Raw genomic sequence first — 24,571 nt, forward strand, 5'->3', positions numbered from 1 at the left:
TCATGGTGTCTTTTTCCCTTCCCTCCCATATTTCTTTGTAGGTTGTAGCTACTGGTGCAATAACGGGCTCCACCTTGCATGCTTCCATGTGTCGTATCCTAACCGGCAACTTGGACAATCACCTTCCATTAAAAAAGCAAAACCAAACCACGAAATTAACCCATGGACATAATCAACACTTTATCCGAGTTCTCCTCTCTGCCTTTCGCTTGGTGTGGGCTGTAGCTTCAATAACCACTCCTGTCTGCGAGACCTTCCTGGCTAACCCCGGGCTCTGCCTCTGGAGCGTTCCAGCAGCTGTGACTCCTCCTGGGAAGGGCGCAGGGAGCTGCTCTGACTGACCAGGTGCACAGACAGCCAGGGCTGGGTGTCCTGCCTGCAGCTCAGGGCTGTCCCCGAGCTGCTGCCCCTTGTGTGTGTCCTGCCAGTCCCCCGAGGCAGAGGCTGCAGCTCCCCAGCCCCTCTGGGGAGTCCTTAGTGCTGGAGCTCTGTGACTGAAGGTGACAGGCACATGGCCACAGCACTTGCACTGCAATCCAGCAGGAGCTGAGGGCCAGGTTGGGCTGCTTCTCCCTCAGGCCCAGAGGCAGCACTCGAGCAGTTTTGTCAGGGCCAGTTCTGGGGTGGAAAGGAGGATGGTCCTTGCTCCATGTGGAGCAGCTGATGGTCCTTTGCCCACAGAGAGCCAGGCCGGGGGCAGTGTCCAGAGCAGGCCCATGTGGGTCAGCTGGGATCAGCTACAAAGCCTTGAAAAAGGAGGAAAGCAAGACCATCCTTCAGCTCCTCCTCCTCTCACAGATGTAGTGCTTGGAATGTTGTTTTGCTTCTGTTTACATCCCCTGGTAGAGTTACAGGTACCACAGCAAACATGTGCCTTCTAGAAAAGGTCTTTTTTCACTGGTTTGGAGGGGAGAGGACAGGGACAGAGGAGAACAAAACCAAAGGGGTTTCTGCTGTCTGATGACAAGCTCCCATATCCATTCCCTGAGCCTCCTCAGGAACGCTCTGAGCTGAAAGTGCTTTTGGCAAATCAGACTGTGCTGTTTCTTCCCACTGATGAGGTTTGTATGAATAACTTCATGTGTTTGCTGCTGACTTACTAGAGCATCTCTTGGGTGATTTGAAGTGGTACAAGAGCAGAACCAAACTAATTTCAGCTCCTTTGATAGGGCGGTAGCTTTGTAAGATTAATTATCAGTAACTGTTTCCCCCTCCCTTCTCCTCTCCCTCCCCACTCTTTGCAGCATTAACAGTAGCAAAGTTGTCCTGCGTTTTGAAAGATTTGGCTTGGGAATCCTGGAACCGAGTAACCCAAAGCTCTAGCCCGGTGTCATTGTGACCATGTTGGCTGCCTGCTCCCACACAGCACCAGAAACTCCCTGGCTCCTCCACCCGAGGCTGGTGCAGCCCCACTGAAGACCATCAGCTCAGCCCTGTGTCCTGCCTGAGCACCAGCAGTTATTTAAACAATGTTTACATGATACTTCTGTGTGAACTATATTTTTTTAAACATAATAAACAGTGAATCAAGTTGAACTACAGCCATTCTCAAAGAGCACTGAAAAAGAGAAGAGCTGTTCCTGGTTCCTCCTTGTGTCCAGTCAGTAGGAGCCACTCTGCCTTCAGAGCAGGGTCCCCTCTCAGTGGCACCACTCGGTGCAGAACAGCAATGTGGTTCATGCGAGGCATTGGCCTTCCAGAGCGAGTTCTTCTTTCCTGAGGGTAGAACCCAGTCTGCTGCACCGGGACTCCTCAAACCAGGCAGGGCTGGTCCAGCTCTGGGTCATCCTGAATTCGGCTACACCAAAACAGAGCTGCAGGGAGAGTGTCTGGCCAGGGGGGCTGGGGCTCAGTTAATGACTCAAGTGCTCTTCTCCACAGAACTCACACTAAAACTGCTCCTTCTTATGCAATCCCAAGCTCTTTGCTTGCTTTTTGCAAGCTCTTTGTTTGAAAAATGTAGAACTGAAGCAGTTACTTTGGGGAAGAAATCCCTTAAGAACAACAGAAATCTTGCAACCACGAAGGCAATATCTGGGCCTAGAGGCTCTGCCTCACCCTAACAGCTGACAGTTGTTCCAGAGATTTGTTTGAAGACCCTGCTCCCTCCAGTGCATAGTGTGGAGGTTATGGAGGTGACAGCCAGTGACCAAGTTGAGGTGACAGACGCATCATTCCCCTTGGAAATCAATTGCAGGCCCTGTTACCAGAGGCTCCCCTTTCCCCACCATCACCCCTGGGGCTCAGGGGGAGCTCCCCACTCCTCTGTGAGCAGGCAAAGCAGCAGCCCTGTTTGGCTGCCTTGTGTGAAGAGCTAAGTGGCACAAATCCTGAGTTCTGTTGAGCAGAGAGCTTCACTCCTGTGTGCAACTCAGTTGTAGCCTCCTAGAGGTGTTGACGAAGACTTTTTAAATGTCTCAGATATAAAAGAGAAAAAGGGTTTGGCATGGCCAGGCACTGCAGTGCTGTGATCTCTCCCTTCCCACGTTAAAGGCATGGCTACTGCACCCTTGGGTTCCACAGGAGTCTGCTGTTTGTTCTCACTAATGGTGTGGCAGCAGCTTTAAGCAGAAGTTGTTTTCCCCCAAGTGCTGCTTACGTAAGAGCAGCACAACACAAACCCAAAGCAGAGAAAAAAGGTGCTGCCCCTTGGCTGGAACCCTGCGTGGGCTCCTGCCTTAGGGAAGGGCAGGAGCTGCTGCCAGATGCAGACTGGCATCTGCGTCGGCTCAGTCCACGGCGGAGGGCGACACCAGCCTCGGGGTGTTCCTCACTCAGTTTTTGGGTGCATAAACCAGGCCCTGAGAGCTGGGACAGCCAGAACATTCTGTGTGGGATCAATGGCTCAGCTGTGCATGGGCTGTGGTTCCTTGCCCCAACAGACTCACCCTTTGTCCCTCCTGCAGCTGCTCTCCCGTGCAGGTCAGGCCCTGGCTGTGGAGCCCTTTCTGTCCTGCCATACCCCAGGTCAGGGTGTTGGACACTTGGGAACACAGCCTGCTCCTGGCCTGGCACAGGGGCTTCACATCCTGCCTTTTACAGGGAGACGGATTCAAATGCAGTCTGCCCTGGGTGGTGTGTGGGACACCCATAAATCACCTTTGAACACAGAGCTCATCCTGTGCCCTGCGCAGCCCAGAGGAGAGACCAACACCATCTCGGGGTCATTTTTGTGTCACCAGCCAGGGGCACTGGGCTGAGCCCTGCAGGGCTGTGGGGGCACAGGGCTGTGGGGGCACGGAGCTCTGCCACCCCACACACCAAGTGACAGTCCCTGGTTGTGTTTGTGTCACACGTCCTGCGCCGAGCCCTTCCCGTTGGAGTTGTCAATGTGACAATGCTGTGCAATGCTGCTACAGGAGCCACACGTCAGTAGTGAATGTAAATGGTCGTAACATGGTGAACATGGACACGTTTTCTTTTCAAATGTGATGTAAACTTTGTACAGTACAAATTTTTTTTTATATTTTCTATGAACTGAGTGTCTTCCAGAATTGCTATTAATTTAATTACAAATTGTTAGGATTAACAACAGTTTCTGTATTAGTTTATGCAACCAGAAAAAAAAAAGTAAAAAAAAAAAGAGTGCACTCTATGCTACTGGAATTCTGGATATGTAGGAATCTTTTCAGTGAATAAAACTTCAGTCTGGATAAAGCAAGTGTTACCGAGTCCTGGTTTGACTTTTCCCTCCCATTGACTTGTAGCCAAACTAGAACAGGAGCAAACTCCCTGAGAGACACCCCAGCACAGCAGCTCCTCCTCCCTGCTCCAAAAAAATATGCTCATATAGCCCTGGTAATTTCAGAGGAGGAACTAGCTCTGACATAACTGCAAGGCCTAGGAAGAGCCCAAGTCCAAACACAATGAGAGCAGTTGCAAGCCAGTCTCACTCCCTGCTGCAAACTCACACTTGCCCGGCAGTAACAAAAATGCAAAACTGATCCTAGGCAGACTGTAACCCCTGGAGATGGCCCTGTCCTCAGGGAGGAGTGTTGGCTGGAGCCCAAATCCACCTCACTGGGAGCTGAGTTAGTTACCTCTGCCTTTGCAGGCTGGAGCCAAGAGCAAGAAGTGGTTCACTGGTCCACACTTTGTCTCAGTACAAAGGCAGATTTTATTACAAACAAATCAAGTAAACCAGAGAATAGAATTTAAATGTACAAAGTGCTTTGGAATTTTTGGAACCTTCCTGCCACTGAGGTTCATGTACCTGAGTGCCACCAGGCAGAATTCACCTCTGCTCCCTGCTGAGCATAGTCTGAGGTGATTGCAGCAGGTGTTTCCACTTGGGGATCAGCACATTATTTTCTCGTTTACAAACTGCTCCACATCCAGGCATGTGGCCAGGCAACTCCCAGCAACACAACCATCCACTTCCTTTCAAGTGAAGATAATATGCAAGTAAACCAATCTGATATAAATCAGGTCACAAAGATAAACAGTACCTTTGAAAAAAAGATTTCAGCTCTTGTTAACTTAGTACAAAACGCTATATTATCCTTGTATTTACAAAAACCACCCGATTTATACTACCATAGACAGTATTAAAAAATAATTTGCACTTTCATTCTTAAGATAATGTATTAAAAGCGTGTCAGAATAAATAGCAACAAAAGTTAAATTTATTATTTTACTTAATTAAGGCTGAGGTTTAAGAGTCAAATCCTAGAATCCTATACACATGCATGATTGAACATGTATAAGAAAGAGGATTTGACTCCTTGTTCTTTAAAAATAACAATGAATGTGCAAGTATTGTCTAAAACACAAGTGGATTTGTTTTTCAGCTGGTGGGTTGCAAAGCTTTTTTGACTTCATGTGGCAACAAAGCTGCAAATATATCTTCATGGTATCGCTTTTGGTCCTGCAAAAAGAAGAAAGGGCACCCAAGAGATGAATCAGGTGCTGCCAGCTACTCCTTATCCATCAGTTCAGTAACTAAAAGGCCTTTTGCATTTGCAGGACTGATTCTGTGATTGTAGACTTTTGTTACTGCCAGTGAAAGGGAGCTCTCTGAATCCCAGGCACAAATGCTCCAGGATTAGTACTGATAACAAGAGGGTCCTAAAAAGCAGCAGCTTCAGGTCTCAGCACTGTGTTCTCAGCAGTGAGCCCACTAAATTCCTAAACACACTTCTCCTTTTGGTACACTAAAACATCAAACTGCTGATGTTGCCAACGCACTGCGAAGTTGATCCCCAGGATCCCCAGGGAGACCCTGGAAAGAGGGTCTGTGCAAGAGCAGAGTAGCAGAGTCCCTCTCACCCCTAACTGAGCAGAAGCTGCGTTTGCAGTCCCGGTGGGAGGACCAAGCCGTTCCCTCAGAGCTTTTTTCCTGTGTGTGCACACAAAGAGCTCACAGCAGCCACAGGACCCTGAGCTTGGCTGTGCAGCCTGCTGTGCCCCACAGGTGCAGGGAATGGCCTGTGAGGAGAGCTTACCTTGAGCTGCAGGAAGTACTCGTCTGCCTGCTGCGGGGTGAGGCGCAGGGCTCTGGCCAGCAGCTCCCGCAGCACCTTAGCCACATCCCGCGCCATGCGCACATCGCCGCACACGAACACGTGGCCCTGCTGCCCCTGCAGCATCTCACACACCCGGGCCTCCAGCTGCCTCTGCAGGATGTCCTGAACATAGACCTGAGGAACACAAAAACCATCATCACACCAGGCTTCTTACATGTTGCTTTGCCTGTTGGTTCTCAATTCAATGTGGGTGTGTGCACTGCACTAAGGCTCAAAATGCCCCATCTGTTCCAGCTCTGTGCTGCACCTCAGCAAAGGTGAAAAAGCCCCACATTTGGAAGCTGGGCCTGTCTCTTGATTAAACTTCAGTAGACAAAAACTCTTCTATCTGCCAAAGTCTCCTAACTACTCGGAGAGCAGGAGAGCTAAAAAGAGGATAACTTGAGTGCTGTTGTTTTGTCCAGTCAAAATTTCTTCTATGTAAAATTAATTTCCATGGTCACTGTGTCATTGAAATGGGGACAAATGGCCAGAGCCAACTAATTTCTAACTCATGGGCTAATCAAATCCTGCAAAATCTAAGCTTTCTGAAAATGTTCCAGTTCTAGTTTCAAAGGCTGTTTGCACTGGACATGCCTCTCTGTGGCAGTGAGGAGTTGTATTTCTGTAGCTTGCTTGTGCTGGAGTGCACAGGGAGATCATCCTTCATTTGAAGGGTGGGGCCTTTTGTCACCTGCTCACCATACACTGAAGCAAAATGCTAACATTTTTTAAAGAACAGAGTCCTGATGTTAACTTGAAGGATGATTCTGGAGGAGTTAACTCTTAAAGAACAAAGAAACCAGCCTTACTTTTTCTTGACCAGGCAGTCTGGAGTAAGCTGTGTAGATGTCTTTCAGGACTCCCTTGCTCTTCATTTCCTCAGTTTCCTCTCTGTAGATGTGATCCAGGTCTGGCTGCCGGCAGCCGAACAGTAGTATCATATCCCCACCTCTGAGCCCTGCAACCAGCATGGGACAGTGTTTGTCTGAGAGCCTGGGCAGTCACTGACACACAGGGCTGACACACAGGCTGTGCCCCACAAGTCCCCAAAGGCCCCATGCCCACCAGAATGGTCTCAGGGGGGATGGATTGGCTGTGTCAGCACAGTGTCCCATCAGCCTGGGGGTGACAATCTCTGCAGAGGCTCTTGGCTGACATTTGTGGGTGTCTCTGGCTGCAGAGCCCTGGTCTGCAGGACTGGGGGTGTCCCTCTGCCAGCCACCCTGGGCCCCTGCCCAGCCCTGCCCGTGGCAGTCCCCACAGGTACCTCTCTGCTCCAGGTCATAGAGGCGCTGCAGCCAGAAGCTCCTGAAGGGAGCAATCCCAGTGCCTGCGCCGATCAGAATGCAGGGCTTGGCTGGATCCTCGGGGAGATGGAACTCATCAGCTCTAAAATGCAAAAATATGTTAATTAGTTAACTGGTTTCTGACTAATGTCTCAGTTGTCTGAATGACTCTGAGCAGCACAGCCCAAGTCCTGAGTTTGAAAGCAGCAATGGGACTGAACTGAGTGCTCCTTGTTCCCTTGCCTTTCCTTGCTCTGTAGTGGAAAAGCTGACAGTGGGGATAGCATCATAGGAATAGAATTATTTCAGAATTTTCTAATGATTTGTGATTTTACTTAATGTGAGGCATGGTAAAGGATCTCATCTCTGGAAGACAGGGAACTCCCTCTCTTCTCAGACCCAACTATTCCAACTTGCATTCACCAGTCACTTGAAAATATCCCAAGAAAGGAAAACCCACTGAAGAAGCTGAACTAAGAACTACTCTAGTTTGGGTTGTTTAATTTTCTTTACCTGCGGATGAAGCAGGGAATGGTCTCATTGAGCTCTATTGTGTTCAGCCATGTGCTGCACACTCCATGGTGCAAAGGCCCTTCTCCATCTAAAAGCAGAGCAAGGCAGAACACTGTCAATGCCCTCTGTTTTGAAAAAAACACAGTTTATACTTAAAATTATAGCTTTTAAATACATTCATGTCTAGTAATGATTTATAAAACAAGGATACACTGATGATGGTGCAGGATTTTAGCAAATCTTGGTCCACTATGAACACCTGTACTGCAGGTACTATTCTGCAGATATGACAACACACATTTTTGATTACAGATATGCTTCATGTTGTATGGTAGACACATTTTTTTCTGAACCACTATGTAGCCTAAATACTGTTTAATTAAGAGAGAAATGAAAACAACAGTTCATTACCTCTTGTCCTGTAGTTTACAACTGCAACTGTCAGATGAATCTCTCTGGGTGTCATGTCACAGGAGGAGCTGACAGAATAGTACCTGGGCTTCAGAAATGGCAGCTGAGTCAGCAAGAAAGCTGTGGACACCTCAGCAGAGGGAAACTCCTCCAGGACCTCCAGGATATTTGGGCTGTTGTAAAACTTCCATTTATTGTATTCTTCTGTGCTCTAAAAGCCAAAGGGCATCACCACAATGTTACCAGGTCATGCTGAGTTCAGGAGAGCAGGGATATTTGAAATGTCACTTATAAATAAGATTCCTGCTTTACATTTTAAATATGTAGGCAAGTCAACAAAGATTTCTCAAAACTTTTCCAAGACCAGTCTGGGGCTTCCTAAGAAATAATTTAAATTTGAACACAGAAATTCAGCACCCCCACTACACTGTTCTCAGACAGCAGCTCTCTCAGTGAGGATGCAGAAACTGAAATGGAATCTGTTTCTTAGCTCCCTGTCATGGGACATCCACAAAACTGTGCAGTCCCAGATCTGGACCCCTCGCTGAACCTGGTGGGAGGAGCCAGCATTACCACAGCTGTGAGTCATTGGCTACTTAAAGCCACATCCCTCTGACTCTCAGGGTAGCAAATTCTCTGACAAAAACATCTACCAGCTCCCCTCCAGCTCCTCCACCTGCAAACTGTCAGGTCTTTAAGGGTGTCTCATCAGAAACCACCATGAGGCAACAGAACCAGGCAGGCAAATGACCCACCCAGAACCACACAGGAAACACCAGATCTTGGTTCCCACGCCCAAGCTGAGCCTCAAGACCACTCTTTCTCTCACTATGGTTGGCTTTCCAAGAATATGTAGCAGAGGCATAAAAATTCATCACTACAAAAAATTCTTAAGCTTCTGCTACAGAGTCAAAGGGCATCAGGGCGCAGTGCACAGCACTGCAAACAAATCTCCTGCCCTAGGGCTCACCTGACACAGCACTTCCAGCCTCTGCTTGTCTCCTTCCCCTGTCACCAGCTGGGAGAGTTTCTTTAGCAGTTGTTGGGAGGGTGGAGTAGTGATATCAAGCAAGTATGTCAAAGCCTCAGTGAGTGTGCAGGCTGGAATCTTTTTGTGACTTGTCCAGTAGCCACCTGGAAATGAGGGAAATAAAAGGACACTTGGCAACCCGCAACATTTGACAGCTAAGACCTTTGCAAAACTCAGTGTTCTTCAAAATACCCCTTCAGGTGAGGGTGAAGCAGGTCTAGACCACAGGGCCCTTCTGAAAGAGGTTAATGTGGGGGTTTGAATGTTTTGTAAGAGGAGGATCTGATGCAGAAAACTTCATGACAACAAAACACCATTTGGAAAGTCAGAATCTTTCACCTGGGGAAACTATCTTTCTGTGTGCCAGAATCCTAAGATTGTTCCTATTAAGATGGGAAAGATGGGCAGGACATATAAGTCTATTTTAGGACTCTTACATGTAGCAATAATAAGCAAACTTTGATTAATTTAATGGCAGTCAATGGCCAATTCAGCAACTGAATTATAAACAGTGTCACTTCAGGTACCTCTGCAAACCCTGGTGAAGTCACTATGGACTGCCAGAATGGGCAAAATTAGAAGCAAAAGTTTTAACACTAACTAAAAAGTAGCAACAAAATCCTACTGAAACTTAAGAAAAGGATCATAGAATCAAATTCAGTCGATAAAAATTCTTAGGTATTTTAATGAAATCTGTCCAACATCCTCTGTTATTTCGTCTAAAGACACCGAACTTACCATCAATGCAGGTTTCAAGCCTGATAGTCTGATCAGCTGGAGGGGCATCCTTGACACGTGCAATAATGCCCTGGACTAATTCTGGCTGATTGCCTGGGAAAATCCCGATGTGCTCTCCGGGAAGGTAGTGCACTTCCTGATTTGTCTCAGAGTAAAGTTTAACCAGAATGGTAACACGACTGGATAGTGAAGAGAGAGAAATTAGACAGATCTTGGTTACATTTGACAGGATTTCCCTTGGATTGCATAGGAAAGGAATAAATCTGCAGTGGCAGTTGGCAAAGACTCCCTTGTGTTCATTACCAAATACCAGACCAGCTTAAGACTTCACAGAGGCTTAAACAAATCTGAGTCCAGGTATGTGAAGTACTTGTATCCAAACAAATTGCGTGCTGAAGTTCTGCCTGGTCTGTCCAGTACAGAATAAACATGCCTGGAATCAGCCAGTGAAAGTGCAGCCCCACTGCAGACTGCACAGCTCACATGCTTCTGCTAATGACAGTACAAAATTCCTGTATCTCCTGTAATAACTGCAGGGAGAAGATGTTTATAACCAAGCATTTTAGATGTTTAAGATTTTAGTAAAATGCAGTATTGCAATATTCATAAGAATGAGGTGGCATACCTGGACTTCGAACTTTGAAGATTCTGCCTGAATTTCAGCTTCATGGGAATTACATCTTTGGCATGAATGCTTCCAAGAGCTGTTGAGAAAAGAGGATATGAGTCTTGGTAACTCTGTGATTAGGTTTGTTTAGAATGTCTTCAAATATTTCGCAGACAAGAACTGAACCACACTTGCCCTAGAAGGTGACTGCCCATCAGTCAGTTGTGTGTGCCCTATTCCCTGACTAAAAGCAGTTCATCTCAGCTTTTGCTCCTCTGGTGCTGCCTAAATGTGTGATAGTTCCAGTGTTATTGTACTGGAAAAAAAACAACTTATGCAATGTAAACCAGTGTATTTTAAAATCTGACCACTGTACTTCATTATGTGCATTCTACCATCTAGCAGGGCCAAAAGCACTTCTGAGAAACCTTCACAGTTCAGCCCCATCTGAAGCAGCAAAGGCAGAGGGAGGAGAAGTGGGAGCAATACCTTTAGCCAGGTCCATGGGCTGAGAGTCAGGCACTATCCTGTAACTGGTAGGGTCCCAGCTTTCCTCAGATGTGTATACCTCAGGCAACTGAATACTGTGTCTCCCACGGACATTAAAAATGTCACAGGCAGTCTAGATAAAAAACACAAAAAAATAAGGCTATTCACAGTAAAAAAAAAAAAATTCTTAGTGTTGTCATAATCCTAGGAGCTATCAGTTCCACATATTGCTATTTTTTACTGCTTCTGGTGTGTGTGTTCAGTGAATTCAGAAAGGTTTCACTTGTATATCAGCATAGCTCTAAAAAGATCTGCTGCAAAAAATGCTGATGTTTGATGCTACCCTTGCTCATACTGAGCCATTCCATTATCCAAAAGGGTTCATGCAACTTTATGTGAATATTAAAAAACAATACAAAAGGGACACCCAGTTCCCTCTCCAGCTTAGGCAAGCAGTAGAGAAGAGGGAATTTCCAAGTTCAGATATAAATTCAGATGCTTGGTTTCCTTCATTTCCCCTCATTTTTACAGGAACTGAACTAAAATGAATGGATGAATGACTGGAATATGAGCTGTATTTCTATATTCACCTTGAAAGCGCTGACTGCCCAGCTGCGGAAGGCTTCTTCTTGCCCACTGAGTTCATCCCCTTCACCCACTGGAGTGAGCTGGGAAGCTCCAAGTTGGGCCAGTTTTTGGTCAATTGTATGAGCAAAGGCACAGAACTCTGGGTACATGCTGGACCCCAGCCCAAACACAGCATATCTGCAGAAGGGAATTTTGGAGGAAGATTGCTGTGTTATGCAACATGGAGTGCAACATGGAGTGCAAAAGGACTCAATCACATGCAAACCAAACAACAAACTATTTTTACCTAATTTTCTTTTTCAGCAGTTTCAGTCTGAGCAAGGAGTCCTTGAAGGCCTGCATAAAAATTCATTAAGTTTAGAAGAATACCCCGATTTAAAGCAGAAAAGAAACTTGATCTGTATCTTACTCAAGGACATGAGACAAATGAAAGGTTTGTCTTTGGTCTCTGAGCTGAGTCTCATACATGCTTTTGAGGTGAACATTACCTTTCCGTTACCTGGAGAATCTCCATTTCCAAAAGTGCTAGTAACCACTAAAAGAAGTGTTTCATTTTCCAGGTCACAAATATTGTACTCATCCATGCACATAATCTGGAAGGAATAAAGCTCATGAGACATTGCTAGCAGACATAAGAACTAGCCTTAGATATCTCAGATGACTCTGATCAAACTTACAAGGCATTATATTAAATGAATACAAAATCAAAGTTCTAGTCCAACTTATATTTACTGGATATTCAAAACACGGGTTTGGAGAATGGAAAAGCTTGTAGAAGCCAAACTGCTGTCTCCACGAGGTGTGGCTGACTCGTGCCCCTCACCTTAGTGCTGAAGGCACAGCTGAACAGGCTGCACAGGTCGTTGGCGAGCGTCTCCGACTTGCCCGTCTCTGTCGCGTAGATCACAGTGACCTTGGCCCTGGTGGCCACTGCTCCTCGCATGAGTGAGGCTGCAAAGAGTGCAGCCCTGGGGAAAGAACAATCACACACAGCTGTTAATGTAGCTACACTAATTCAGATTGATTCACAAACAAGCTAGGAAAGACTGAGCTAGAGCATGGCTTTTCCTTGGAAGATGGCTCAGAAGCATCTCTAGAGAGCCCTGAGCAAGAACCTTAGATAGGAATGTTACCTCAGTGTGGACAGTAAGGCTATGATTCAAACCACTAATGTGGTCCCTACTGTAAAAAATTTTTTTAAAGGAAGAAACATCACAAGAATAGAATAGTTGGACAGAGCATAAAGAATCTTGTTTGAACAACTTACTTTGCCAAGACGCTAAACTTTATTTCTTTTTTCTTTGGCCTTCGGGTCTCATCATGCCACACGTGTGTTTTCCATGCATCCACCTTTAAAAAAAAAAAGTTAAGCTTTAAGTAAGAAATGCAAAATAGTAAATAAACAATTTATGTACATTTAAAGGGCCAGATCGAATAAAATCTGAATATACAATCCACAGAGTACAAATATGGGATCAGTCTCTGGTGCATTAAACTGCATTTTACTTAAAGCCAGAGAATTCAACAGAACTAACAGCACCTCCCACATAAAATAGCTCCTGTCTGCTCCTTCTGATCCTGTCTAGTGAACATTCATGAACCAGGGCATGTCACCCAGACTCCCTCAGGTTCCATATTGCATCTGCACTGCTGAAGTTGTCTGCTAGAGTCGGTTTTTCTTTTTGATGATTTGTACCTGGTAGTAATAGAAGGGAGTGAGGACATAGTTCAGCATTTCTTGGTGGAACACAGGGGTTATGCTGCCTGACATGGGAGGCACAATCCACACCCAGTCTGCTGGGCAGCCTCCCCGTGTGCGGTACTCGTTCTGCATGTACTTCATGAAGGACTCCGAGGCCGAGTGGTGATCCATGATGGTTACATTCTGTTTCTAGAACAATGGCAAAAAGAAAAACATACACTAAAAACCCTATTCTGCCCTTCTACCTGCTGTAGCTAAAGTAATCCTCTTGCTTTGGTCAATATTTCACAGACTTTACTGAGGGCTGGGAAATAAATACTATCAGCAGTTACTGTAAAGATAGAGATTGACGCACAGGCCTTTGATTAAGAACTCTTAGATCTTTTCTTTAACATCAGCATTTTACCTCTGCAGCACTGGGAGTGCATGCCACAAAGCCTCTGATTCACTTTTACCCACTTCTCATATTGTCATGATATGTTAAATAAACTGGAATTGAAAATAAAATATATTAATCCGACAGCTTTTCATAGGTTTCACAGGTTTACATAACACACAGATAAATGTGTTAAAAGGATGAAAAATCTTGCCTTTAACTTCCTTTTCTTTTTCCTCTTCCTTCTGCCTTTACCTGTGAGGAAATATGGATTCCTCTACTTTCCCAGGTGTAAATCAAGAATAACTCTACTGGAACCATCATGCCATCTCCACTGAATGAGAGGAAAAAGGGACAGTGAATGTTCAGTGTCTGTCCAGATCTACACTCAGTGACTCACCTGGAAGCTGTGAAGCACAGCCACATTGATCTCTACAACAGCTTGGTCTTTCCACAATGATGACAGTTTGTTTGTTTCCAGTCCCATTCTCCTCCCTACCTCCTACATGTGAAAAAGAGAGAGAAAAGGGAAAAGCAAATTTACTATATGGAACTTAGACCACATGATTTCTCAACCTCATCACCTTTGTATCAGGAAAAAGTTATGCAGGAGGGGAAAGAGTCAGTCTCATACTGGGGAAAGTAATGGCAGCAGAAGCACCTGAGATGAAAGGTAAACTGGAATTTTGGAGTTCTGGTTCTAGAGGATGTTCCAGTTTCATAAAGCAGGGAGTGGCTCTCTCCCATCCCAGAGAGTCTCTTTTCCAAGACTGATAGAGTCTCTTTTCCAAAACTGTTCCTGCACCACGCTGAGTCCCTTTGCAGCCCAGCCCAGCTGCCCCTGAGCAGGTTACCTTCAGGATGTTGTAGCGCTGCACGTCACAGAAGTCCCGCACTCCAACCTCTGTCCCCATGTACCAACCATTGAAAGGACACGCCGTGAACTCCAGCCCTCCCACCTCCAGCAGCATGTTGGCCACAGCAGGCAGTGCATACCACTTCAGGTCCAACTCCTTAAACCACTCATACCTGCCAGACAAGCAGTCTGAGTTATTATTTGTGTGTGTTTTCCTCCTTTAGGCGATAACCAGAAAAGCCCAGGAAGATAAAAAGAACCAATTCCAAGAGGAACCCCTGGGGCAGGGTCTGCAGAAACTCACAGCAGTTTTCAGTGCAGTAATTGGGAATCACCAGCTACAGAAACTGTAGAATCGTATTACAGAGTTCTGCAATCTGCAGGCCAGTCCCAAAGCAAACAAGAAGAAAAAAAACAATGAGAGAAAGGCCATTAACCCTTTGTTGTGAGTGCAGCCATATTTTACATGTGTATTATACTGGCATAAAAAAATTATGATTTCTAAAATTCTAAATGTAATTGAAATGTAGATTGGGAAAGAAGATTTCCAACAAAACTGCTATTTGCTTCCTTAATTTAAATCCCATTTCATTGTTCTAACAGGCATTTCATCTTTCAGGATAATTTACCATCATTTCATCCTGACAAAGAACTCATAAAACCACTGCCACAGGCACAGCCCAATAAACTGCCAAGGTGAGGCAGAGGCAAAAATGCAATTATCTAAATCTTGTGTGCTTACTTTGGATGCTCCATTGGCACTTGGAGGACAATTTCTGGAGGTATTTCAAATATTTCTGGGTCTTGGCCGTTTGCTTGAAGAACAAGTGGAAGTACATCAAAGCGGCCGTATTTCGGTTTCCACCCAAGGTCAATGCACAACTGTAAATACGGAAAGCACATTCTGTGGTTTTTATCTGGTTTCCCCTCCAGATCTGAAGACAAAAGAATTTTAGCTCTCTGAAACCAGTGGAAGTAAATTCTAAGTGAAAAAGGTTCTCTTTTCCATTCAAACAATGTTGAGACATGTTGATGCGGTACTGGTTGTGTCGCTGGTTGTGTCCCCTGACAGTATTAGCTCACCCTGTTCTGACATGGAGGGCAGCACTTCTATATCTGGACTGTGGGAAATTATTGTTCCAGCCTGCACCTAGAACCTGTGGGGCAGAACATCCCATTCACTCCTCACCTCCCTACCACTCTGCATAAACATGCAAGGAAAAAGCCCAGGGAGAGGGGTTGGCCAAGCTGGGAAGCAGCTGTGGTGGTGAGTTTGGAGCTGTACCTGTGTGAACTCCACATTGCCAGGGTCCCCAAGCACAGAGCCATCTGGCATTTGGTAGCCAGCATAGCGGATCAGCTGGCTGTTCCACACACGGAAATCGTGCTTCCCGTCTGTCCTCTGAGGGAACACTGTGATGGCTGATCTGCCCAGGGACAAAGCACACACCTTACACCACAGCAGCACATCAAACACATCCTCACTATTCAGACATAGATTGTTACCAACAGAAAGTATTTTACATTTCTAAAACAAACACCAGCAGAAATAAAATCATTCATGTTCTTTACCCACTTCCCTGAATCTTCAAATCATCACTTTTGCCCAGGAACTTAAAAGGGTTTTGCAACATCAGCCATGAAAGTTATAAAATTTCAAGATGGTTGATGAAACACATGAGAGGAACATGTAAGTATCAGGAAAATTAAGAGCAGAGACAGGTCATCAAAATATTTAGATAGACCATTTAATGTGGTTTTGATGCCTGATCTGGATCTGGTTTTTGTTGTTTACAATTAAAGAGACCTACCTTATATTCCCATTGTTTGTGGCATACTGAATGTGATTACAGAGATGCTCAAACATTTCCTTGGCTGTTTTACAGTCCCGTGCATCAAATACCTGCATGTTTCCAACAGAAGTGTAGAGAAGAAGACTAATTTTGAAACCGTAATGCAAGCTTGTTATTTTGCCTATGCACTTAAGGAACGGAAAGATTGTAGCTCCACTAGGAAAGGTTCATTTTTATAGTCCATACATGCATCATTTTCACACATGAAAGTCCACCAAGAACCAAAACATGCACCTGGTTCCATGACACACCTGCTTCCTACACTCACACTGCTACACATTTTCATTCAGCTATGAAGCAGAGAACTACAGAAAAAGATCTTGTGATATGAACAGGAGGGAGCCCTCCTCAGTGGAAGCAGTGGCATGTTCTACCAAAGGAAAGGGCATTCTTCTGAGTCACAGCAGAGGACTATTTGGCCATAGCTTAGGTGCAGATCCACAGCTCACCTGCAGGTTGGACCACTGGATTCTCCCGATGCACCTGGGCGCATTCCTCCAGGCCATCTTGGTAGCAAAGATCAGCTCATCCTTTGTCAGGTGGTAGGTTCCTGTTGTTTCTATCTCCTTGGTCACTGTTTCCAGTCGGCCCAGCTGTTCTTGGACTTTTGGCCTTTTGAACAGGAAACAGCCATGAAAAGAAACAACGCGAATTTCATTCAAAGTGCAGATGTTCTCTTTATATTTTGGCTTCAGAATTTAAGATTTGTCCTTGGCCTCATGAAGAAACTAACACACCAGGAATTTAAGTAGTGACACCATCCTGTCACCACTCAATACTTGCATGGATTGGTCACAAACTGTTCTGCGTACGTTTTCAGTTTAAATTTGGATTTTCTAGATTAATTTGCAAAAAAATCACCAGCAAATGGAAACCAGAGTACAAGTGAGTTTCAGGGTAAATGGGGGCTGAGAATGACTGTCCTCTCAAAGTTACATTATTTTCACATGGCAACATCTCTTCTGAGTAAAGTAAGTAGGATTTTCATTCCTAAAAGGAAGTGCTGAGCAATTCATTTGTCAGGGAAATCAACTCTAAAATTCTTGAGTCTGGAAACAAAGAGTGGAGTCAAAACATTAGAAAATATTTATCTCAGCACAGACAAAAATTGTTTTGTTGTCTTACAGACAGAATGAAAATAGCCTGCACTGTCTGAGAGTTTTCACATTTTCAGCAAGATGAAAGATCAAGGGCAAGCATGTGAGATAGTGTAAATCAATGTGATCAAACAGCCATGAGCAGACACACAGATGTGCAAATGCAATAGGCTGGTGAGGACAGTCTGTGTATGAGACAGGGACTTTCAGAAAGATTCAGAGGGAAGAAAGATTTGTAAAGAGCTCAAAGTGTCTAAAGAAGTGGCCATTATGTGGCTGAGTCCCTTTGAAAGTTTGATAATGTTTTCTAATGGGATGAGCAAACACTGAACTTGCTTGAAAGCTCATCATGTGTAATGTCAGTGCAAGCCCTTGGACATCAACCAGCTTTTCTAGCATTTTCTGCAGCAAGATGGGTCTGCACCATGGCCATTTTTGTGAGAACACAAACCACTCTCGGAATGCTCAGTGAGCTTATGTTGATAGCACAGAGCAAGGGTGAGAAGCAACACTGGCCTTCCAATCTTTGGCTAAAACCTTGAGAGGAACACAAAGAAAAGATACTTGGAACAGCACAAACAAAACACATTATCCACATTATTCATGTCTGAGACTGATCCAAGTGCAGCTAATCCCACCAATGCCAAGAAAACAGAAGGGAACGCTCTGGCAGAGTCCTCAATGTACTGGAATATACACTCCAAACGGATGGGGCTGAGGAGTGCATGGTCCAGAGTCCTTCCCTGTGTTCCCAAGATCTTGGATTGCCAGATGGAGCATATGAGGTGCAATGACAGTTTTATTAAGCTTTTCCAATAGTCCTTATGTATTTTTGAATGCCTGCTATGTAACAGGATAGTTACCAAGAGCTGTGAAGAAACCAAACCTTCCTGGAGGCTCACAGACAGACTGGTAGGTAGAGAACTTTTATACCAAACCTTAAGTTGGCTTACTCTTTAAATGAACTGTAGTATTGTTTGAGGAAGTCTATTGCCTGAGGTAAAAGATCTTCCAATGGAACTGGCCCATCTCTGGTACCTCTCACCAGGCCCTTTGGGGTCATGAGTGACCCTTGGCAGGCTTTGGTCCGGCAGTTGATAACCTGAAAAACAATAACATGTCAAAAACCAATGTTGCACTCTGTATCCTTTCAAATTTCACAAAAGTCCTTGTTCAGATTTCCATATTTTACCTCTTTTGCTGTCAGGTGTAGTGTGTCAAGAAAGCTGGATCCATTTTCCAAGTTTCTTACCCTTACATGTCTTGGACATCGTGATATTTGGTTTGAAACTTGGATGCCATTTGGAGGGAAATTCTGGATGGAGAACAGATGAAAATGTATGTGTCTTCAGACCTACTGAGTATCTTTCAGTTTCATTTTAGATTTTATGTTAACATCAAAATATTTCAGATTAAATTAAAGAAACTAGATATAAATGGGATCTACTCCAACATGAGTATTTACTTGACTACAAAACTATCAAGCTAATCTACAGTTTTATATGAAATGGGGGGAAAAATGTATTTTGTACTAATCAGTGTCTGCCACTGAAAACACCTTTGTAATTTTAATATTCCCTCATCTCTGAGCATAAATCACAGTCTCAGAAAAACAGTGAACCAATTTTAGAGACAGGACAGGTTTGTTTCTAAAGGTTTGCAAGGGTGAATAAAGGAATCAGGCATCCCAGTCCTCACAGGGTCACATCTTCCCTTAAGTTTTACCAACACCCCTTTTCGGTCAGAAAAGAACTTTCACCCAAAGTTCTCCCAGCAGTCCTGACCTCCTGCAGCCACAGTCAGACCTCACAGGAGAACTTGGAGTAGTTTTGAGCAGTAAACACCACTGATGTGAGCTGTTATTATCAAATAATGATGCTGGGAACAGACCTCTCCTCCCTCACTGGCCTTTGCTGAAGTTATGGTAGATGGCATCTCCATCTGCTTCTTGCTTGGATCGTGCAATTTGGCATCATCCTTTTCTGAGCTTCAATAGAGAGAAAGAAAATTCAGTATGAGGCAGTGTGCTCTGTTTCTGTTAGCTTTGCTTTCAGCATCAGTAGGAGATGCTCACTGCTGTCTCTGAAATATGTATGAGCCCAAAACCCAGCAGTGGCAGTGCCATTGTATTCCCCTTCCCAGAGCACTGTGTGGAAGGAAAGGAAGGAAAACAGGATATGAAACATGAAATAAGTAACACCCTGAAGACTGAGAAATTTAAGATGCATGTGCAACTTACTTTATACAGTGTCTTGTATGAATTGCATCACAGAAATACTTCAACAACTTAATTACACCATAAATAATCACTTTGCTATTTCTATAGCATACATACCTCCTGAGCCTTAAAATATATGAAACCATTATAATACACCAAACAAATTTAAGACTATGAAAGAGAAACCAAGATGATTTATATCCTCAATGAATGTGTAACTTATACACAAGAGTTTAATGTTCATTACCAAATTACACCACCCAGGGACCCCCCGTTCCTTGGTTAATATCAGCGTTTTGGAAACACATTTCAGGTTTCTCCAGAACCCAAACTACTTAATATCTTCCCTTTCAAAGATTATTCCAATCAAAGATAAACTATGAAACCATAAAAATCAGGATCTTACCCATGGATCTCCCTAATTTTCTCCACGTTGTTGTTGATGTCTTTCTCTTTGGGGTACTGGCTCTTGGCAGCACGAGATTTGAACACATAATGCCACGGGCACAGCATTTTGTATGCTTTTTTTGTGGTTTTAGTTCACTGTGCTGAACCTTGTTTTGTGTGATGTGGCAACACTTCTAAGGACAGAAAAACACCAACAAGGTCAGTTTTTACCCAAAAGGGCAACTCCCTTTAATACTACTTAGAAACTCACCAGCCTAACTGATCTGATCTAACTAACATCCTGTGTTTAAAATGAAAATTGCTTGACTCTTAGAGTAGTGATACTAAAACTAGCACTTTGTCAGTGTAATGTGCAGCCACGTATTAATCTAAAATACTGGCAAGACAATTTCAAATGTTCCCAGTCATGTAAAGCAGCAAATATTGGTGTCTGAGCAGACTGCAAGCTTAGAAAAGGGATTGGAAATGTTGTTGTGTTATTCACGCACTAATGAAAAAAATCATTTGTGAATTAACCAAAACATTTTGCAATGTATGCACCTGCCAGAGACAAACAGAATTCTGAGAGGCTGAAGTCTATAGTTTCTCAGATCTGCAGCACTGATTTGAATGCAACACATAGCATTTACACACGAATGTACAAAGTTTATGCTATTCATTTTAATCTACATTTTCTGCTAATTTCTGAACCTATGATGGATTTTGTGCCTGGGAAGGTGTGGCAGAAGAGAAAAACCAAGCCAGTAAATTGCAGTGTTACAGAGAATTATCCCCAGTGTTTGAATCTGGTTTATAGCAGAAATCAAAACCTGATGTTTCCTAAAAGTTAGAGACAAAGGAAGAAAATATACATTGTCACATATTCCTGATGTAAACTGTGTCTTATTTTGATATTTATATTACTTTTACAGTAAAAGTTAAATTTATGAAGAGAGAAAGAGAAAGAAAGAAAACCCCACACAAACATAATACACAAGGAGAAAAAGAAGAAAAAGGAAGAAAAGGAGGAAGAGGAGGAAAAATATGAATAATAATAATAAAAAGAAAAAATAAGAAAAAAAGAAAGAAAGCAGACTCACATTTCCCTTCCCTGGCACTCAGAGCAAGAAACTGCTTTGTGTCCTGCACCGTGAGGTTCTGTGGATAACATTGACAGTGTTACCTGTTATATGCACAAACCTTTAAATCAGCAGAAAGGAGGGACAAAGTTTTCAGAGCAGCTGGACAGCTTGGAACTAGAGCAGGAGACTGAGTCTGACACTTTGCTCCTAACACAGAAATAAAGACACAATTTGCCATATAATTACCATGAGCTGCAGTAAATGAATGACAAAATGACATTTTGACATTCATTTACTGGACATGGTGATTCTTACCAATCTTTTGTGAGAGATGCTCCCAGCCCTGCCAGGATAGACTCCTCTCTGTCAAAATTTCTTGTCTTTAACCTCTCAGGCTCTGTATCCCTCCTGGGAGGCAAAAGCATTTTATAGTCCAGCACCATGTATGCAAAATAGCTCTGAGTAAGGGGGATTCCCCCAAAGGTCCTGTACTGCTTGGAGAAGTGGAAGGTGCGTGGCTGCTGCGTGAGCAGCATTACATAACCTGTGGGAGGGAGGCAATTCCTGATGCTATCATCATCCCTGCCTTCCCTCAGCCTGCTGCAGCCTTGACTTCTGCTTGTGCACCTAGAAAGGGCAGGGTATCACACTGAACACTGTTTGCAACCTTGCACACAGGGTTAAAATTTAAAAAAAAAAAAAAAAAAAAAAAGTCCTGAAAGGCTTCTTATGGCTTTTATCACTGTGTGGCCAACTCCAGGCACTCTCCTGTACATCACCTAAGGCTGTAGGAAGAGAGTGAGCAACTCCAAGAGAAATGTTATGGAGCTGTAGAGCTATACAATGCAGGCCAAGAAAGCATTTAACCAGTGCTTATAACTAAGAACAGGCAGTCCAGTTTTAAGTTTCACATAAACATACTTCCTTACTTTTGATCATGTTTTAAAGGATCTTTCTCAATACAGTATTTGTAGAATTCCTTGCTCTCCAGACTTTCCAAGGAAACTCCAACTCCGTGAAGTACAAACCATTCCCACTGTGCTGTATGTGGGAATATCAGGAGGACAGCTGGATGAGGAAAATGGGATTGCTGAGCTGATTTTCCATGTCAGACAACCCATGGACACAAACCTTTTACAAAACCAGGCTTCTCCCTGCAGTCTGGAAGGCAGAACCCCACTGGGCCAGGGCTGGCAGCAGAGCCCAGTGCTATCAGGCACCTGCAGCGCACGAGTGTGGTGCCAGACCAGTGCACCAGCAAGGATTTTGACCTGCCTTATTTGTTCCTTCATATCATATATGGCTATTTTAAGGAAACTATTTACAAATTAAAGATGATTCACAAATCTGCTGACTAATATGAGTCAAATAAGGTACAGTGATAACTAGAGAAAGATTTACAGGTGCTGATCAAAGATCTACAGAAATGAGGCATAAGGCGGCCAGAGAAATGAGGAAATGCGTGCTCTTTTCTCATCTGTCACACTTTTACTGGACAAGCTTGGGCAAGGTGTTTTCTTCTCTCTGTGTCTAGTTTCTCTGTTTGAAAGTGAACATTGTTTGTGTAAAGCATTTCTAGAGGCAAAGCATTTGCTGTGCACACGTGTTCATGCATGAGATCCCCTGTATGCATCCCATCCATGGAGAGGTGAATCTCTTGATAAACAGACCTGAGTTTTCTGAGCATTAATCTGCTTGGCTTTATCAAGCCTGTGCTGCTTTGCATCCACTGCTCATGAATTTTCACAGTTGGATTTTTTCTTTCCAATGTGGTGCCTTTTCTCTCACTGTAATTAGCAGGTGACATCCCTTTCTTTAATATATTCCAGTCATCAGGCTGGAAGATGTAATCAGCAAGCAGAAACAGTGCATGAGCTGTGTAACTCAATGCCATTGCATCCTTTCCTTTCTTATCAACCTCTTTCTTTCTATAGAATATGGGGAATCTTAAGAAAAAACACAGCAGAAATTTAATTAAATTCAATGGGTTCTAAGCTTTTAGCATTCACCCTCCTTATTTCCCTCTACTTGGGACTGCTGAAATCCAGAAAAGGTTATGTAGGGATTGGATATGAAAAATCAGATTTGGGATAACCAGAGGAGGACAAATATCTTTCCTTAGGAGAATTGTTAAAAGGATTGGCTGAGGTACAGCCATTCAGGGAACTGTCTAATCCCTCCAGTTGCTCAAACAGGACCTGTTTTTTTACTCACTCAAATCGATAATAAAACTCCCTCTGTACAATAAGAACGAGAGAACCATTCATTCCTCAGGTGGACCAGAGATTAACTAAATCAGCTCACTGTGCACTCTTTCTACAAATATTCTACAGTGCTTGGAAGGTTTTTCCTTCAGAAAACCAATTCTGCACATATTTCCTATTTTTGCACAGCCACTTCTGCCTCTGCTATATCAGAGTGCAAGAACTGGTTGCTTTCCTTGCATTAACTTTGATGAAAGAGGTGCCCTTTCAGAGCAGACTTTGACCTATTCAATGGCATGCTGGCCATGCTGTTATCTTGAGTCAAATTTTATTGTGTTTCTGAATGTCTGATGGCCTGTTGCCTCAGCAATCAGCTCTCTGCAATAGAGCCACTGGTTTTATTGGAAGCATCTGACAAAGATACAGTTAATAACAATTACTATTGTTTAAAAAGCTGTTCCCAAATATTTCCTCTCATTGTGTACTGTCAGTCATCTTTTACAGCTGGTTTGGTTTTTCATTTCCCAAAGAAAATTTGTTTCAAACTTCCCCCAAACTTTGTAAGATGGCAACTCTGGTTTTTTTGGTTAGTGTTCTGATTGCTCACTATTCCTTTATGGGCTTGAAGATATTCACTATTAACTGTAGCCCCTTCTTCACTTTATTATTTCAAAATGTGCCTGATAAAGTAGGGATAACAACTCTACCAAAAGCAAAATAAAAGATCCAGGCCTTGGCACTTGAAAATATGCAAATAAAAGTAGAATCCCAGCTTTGTCTGGATTCCTTTTTAGTTTCTGCAGATTCAAGGTACATTTAAAGCAGCAGTTTAGGGTGGAAAGGGCAATGTTTTGTTTGCCATGTCCTGCTCTCCAGTGGAAGACTGCATGTCAAACGATGGCAGGGCAGGGTGGAAAATTTCCCAATGCGACCATCGGAGGGCAAAAATGAAAGTTAAAGAGTCCTAAATTTACAGAGACGTGACTGTAAACCCATCCCTTCCTGTCTGCTTGCTGTCAATTAGGCCAGACTGAGACATGCAGAAATAACAGAATTCCCTCATCAGTCACCCTCTCCAAAATTCCCAGGGATGAGGAAGTGAGGGAGGGCAAAGCCATCTGGCAATCAATGGCCAGACTTCGTTGTGCCTGGCTGCACGTTGGCTCAGGCAGAAGCAATTGCTGACACCTCCTGACTCACCCCTGGGATCCTCGGCCACAGCTGCAGCAGCAAAGCCAAAACCAAAGTAAAAAAGGAGGAGAACAGCAACTAGCAGTTGACTGGGCCTAAGCCCCAGTGCCCTGCTCATGGCTGTCACAGGCTGGGCTCTGTGTCCTGCACTCCTGGACCTCATTTCACTACACTGAAGATGGTCCTGTGTGAACCATGAGGAAAAGCTGGCATGTGGATAGGGAAAAGGTATATAGAGCAGTGTTTGGTACCTCTGCTCCTGCAATCCATGCTTGTCACAGCAGAATAGGAAGAAAAATGTCTGGGAGATTACTGTGTGCAAAAAGAGGTTTATGCTTGAAAAGTAACAGTGAACTACAGATCTGCAAATGTCTTCTTTAGTAAAAGCAAGAAACTCCAATTCCAGTAACAGAGCACTAACTGAGGCCAGTAGAAC

General features: G+C 44.0%; 2 protein-coding genes across 2 annotated transcripts in view; one reads left to right on the forward strand and one right to left on the reverse strand.

Annotated features, from left to right (window-relative positions):
- Positions 1 to 3,661, forward strand: part of KSR1 (kinase suppressor of ras 1) — a 49,686-nt gene extending 46,025 nt beyond the window's left edge. Inside the window, exon 20 of the mRNA XM_085078613.1 lies at positions 1,245 to 3,661. Within this exon, the coding sequence (XP_084934739.1) occupies positions 1,245 to 1,323 (79 nt within the window). The 3' untranslated portion in view covers positions 1,324 to 3,661. The remainder of the gene's footprint in view (positions 1 to 1,244) is intronic.
- A 432-nt stretch (positions 3,662 to 4,093) lies between these two features.
- Positions 4,094 to 21,161, reverse strand: NOS2 (nitric oxide synthase 2). The gene is made up of 28 exons (XM_085078606.1): positions 21,056 to 21,161; positions 20,759 to 20,947; positions 19,678 to 19,852; positions 18,944 to 19,040; positions 18,246 to 18,368; positions 18,007 to 18,155; positions 16,406 to 16,568; positions 15,915 to 16,006; positions 15,389 to 15,530; positions 14,846 to 14,985; positions 14,102 to 14,276; positions 13,648 to 13,749; positions 12,866 to 13,060; positions 12,437 to 12,519; positions 11,993 to 12,137; positions 11,658 to 11,762; positions 11,456 to 11,505; positions 11,172 to 11,346; positions 10,582 to 10,714; positions 10,111 to 10,189; positions 9,486 to 9,664; positions 8,688 to 8,851; positions 7,718 to 7,928; positions 7,307 to 7,394; positions 6,775 to 6,896; positions 6,317 to 6,465; positions 5,445 to 5,639; positions 4,094 to 4,867 (listed from the first exon to the last, which is right to left on the reverse strand). The coding sequence occupies exons 3-28, from the start codon at positions 19,782 to 19,784 to the stop codon at positions 4,787 to 4,789; spliced, it is 3,444 nt and encodes a 1,147-aa protein (XP_084934732.1). The 5' UTR covers positions 19,785 to 19,852; positions 20,759 to 20,947; positions 21,056 to 21,161; the 3' UTR covers positions 4,094 to 4,786.
- Positions 21,162 to 24,571: the final 3,410 nt, after the last annotated feature.

The sequence above is a fragment of the Lichenostomus cassidix genome, chromosome 19, assembly GCF_008360975.1.
Source record: "Lichenostomus cassidix isolate B80296 chromosome 19, HeHo_3.0, whole genome shotgun sequence".
NCBI lineage: Eukaryota > Metazoa > Chordata > Aves > Passeriformes > Meliphagidae > Lichenostomus > Lichenostomus cassidix.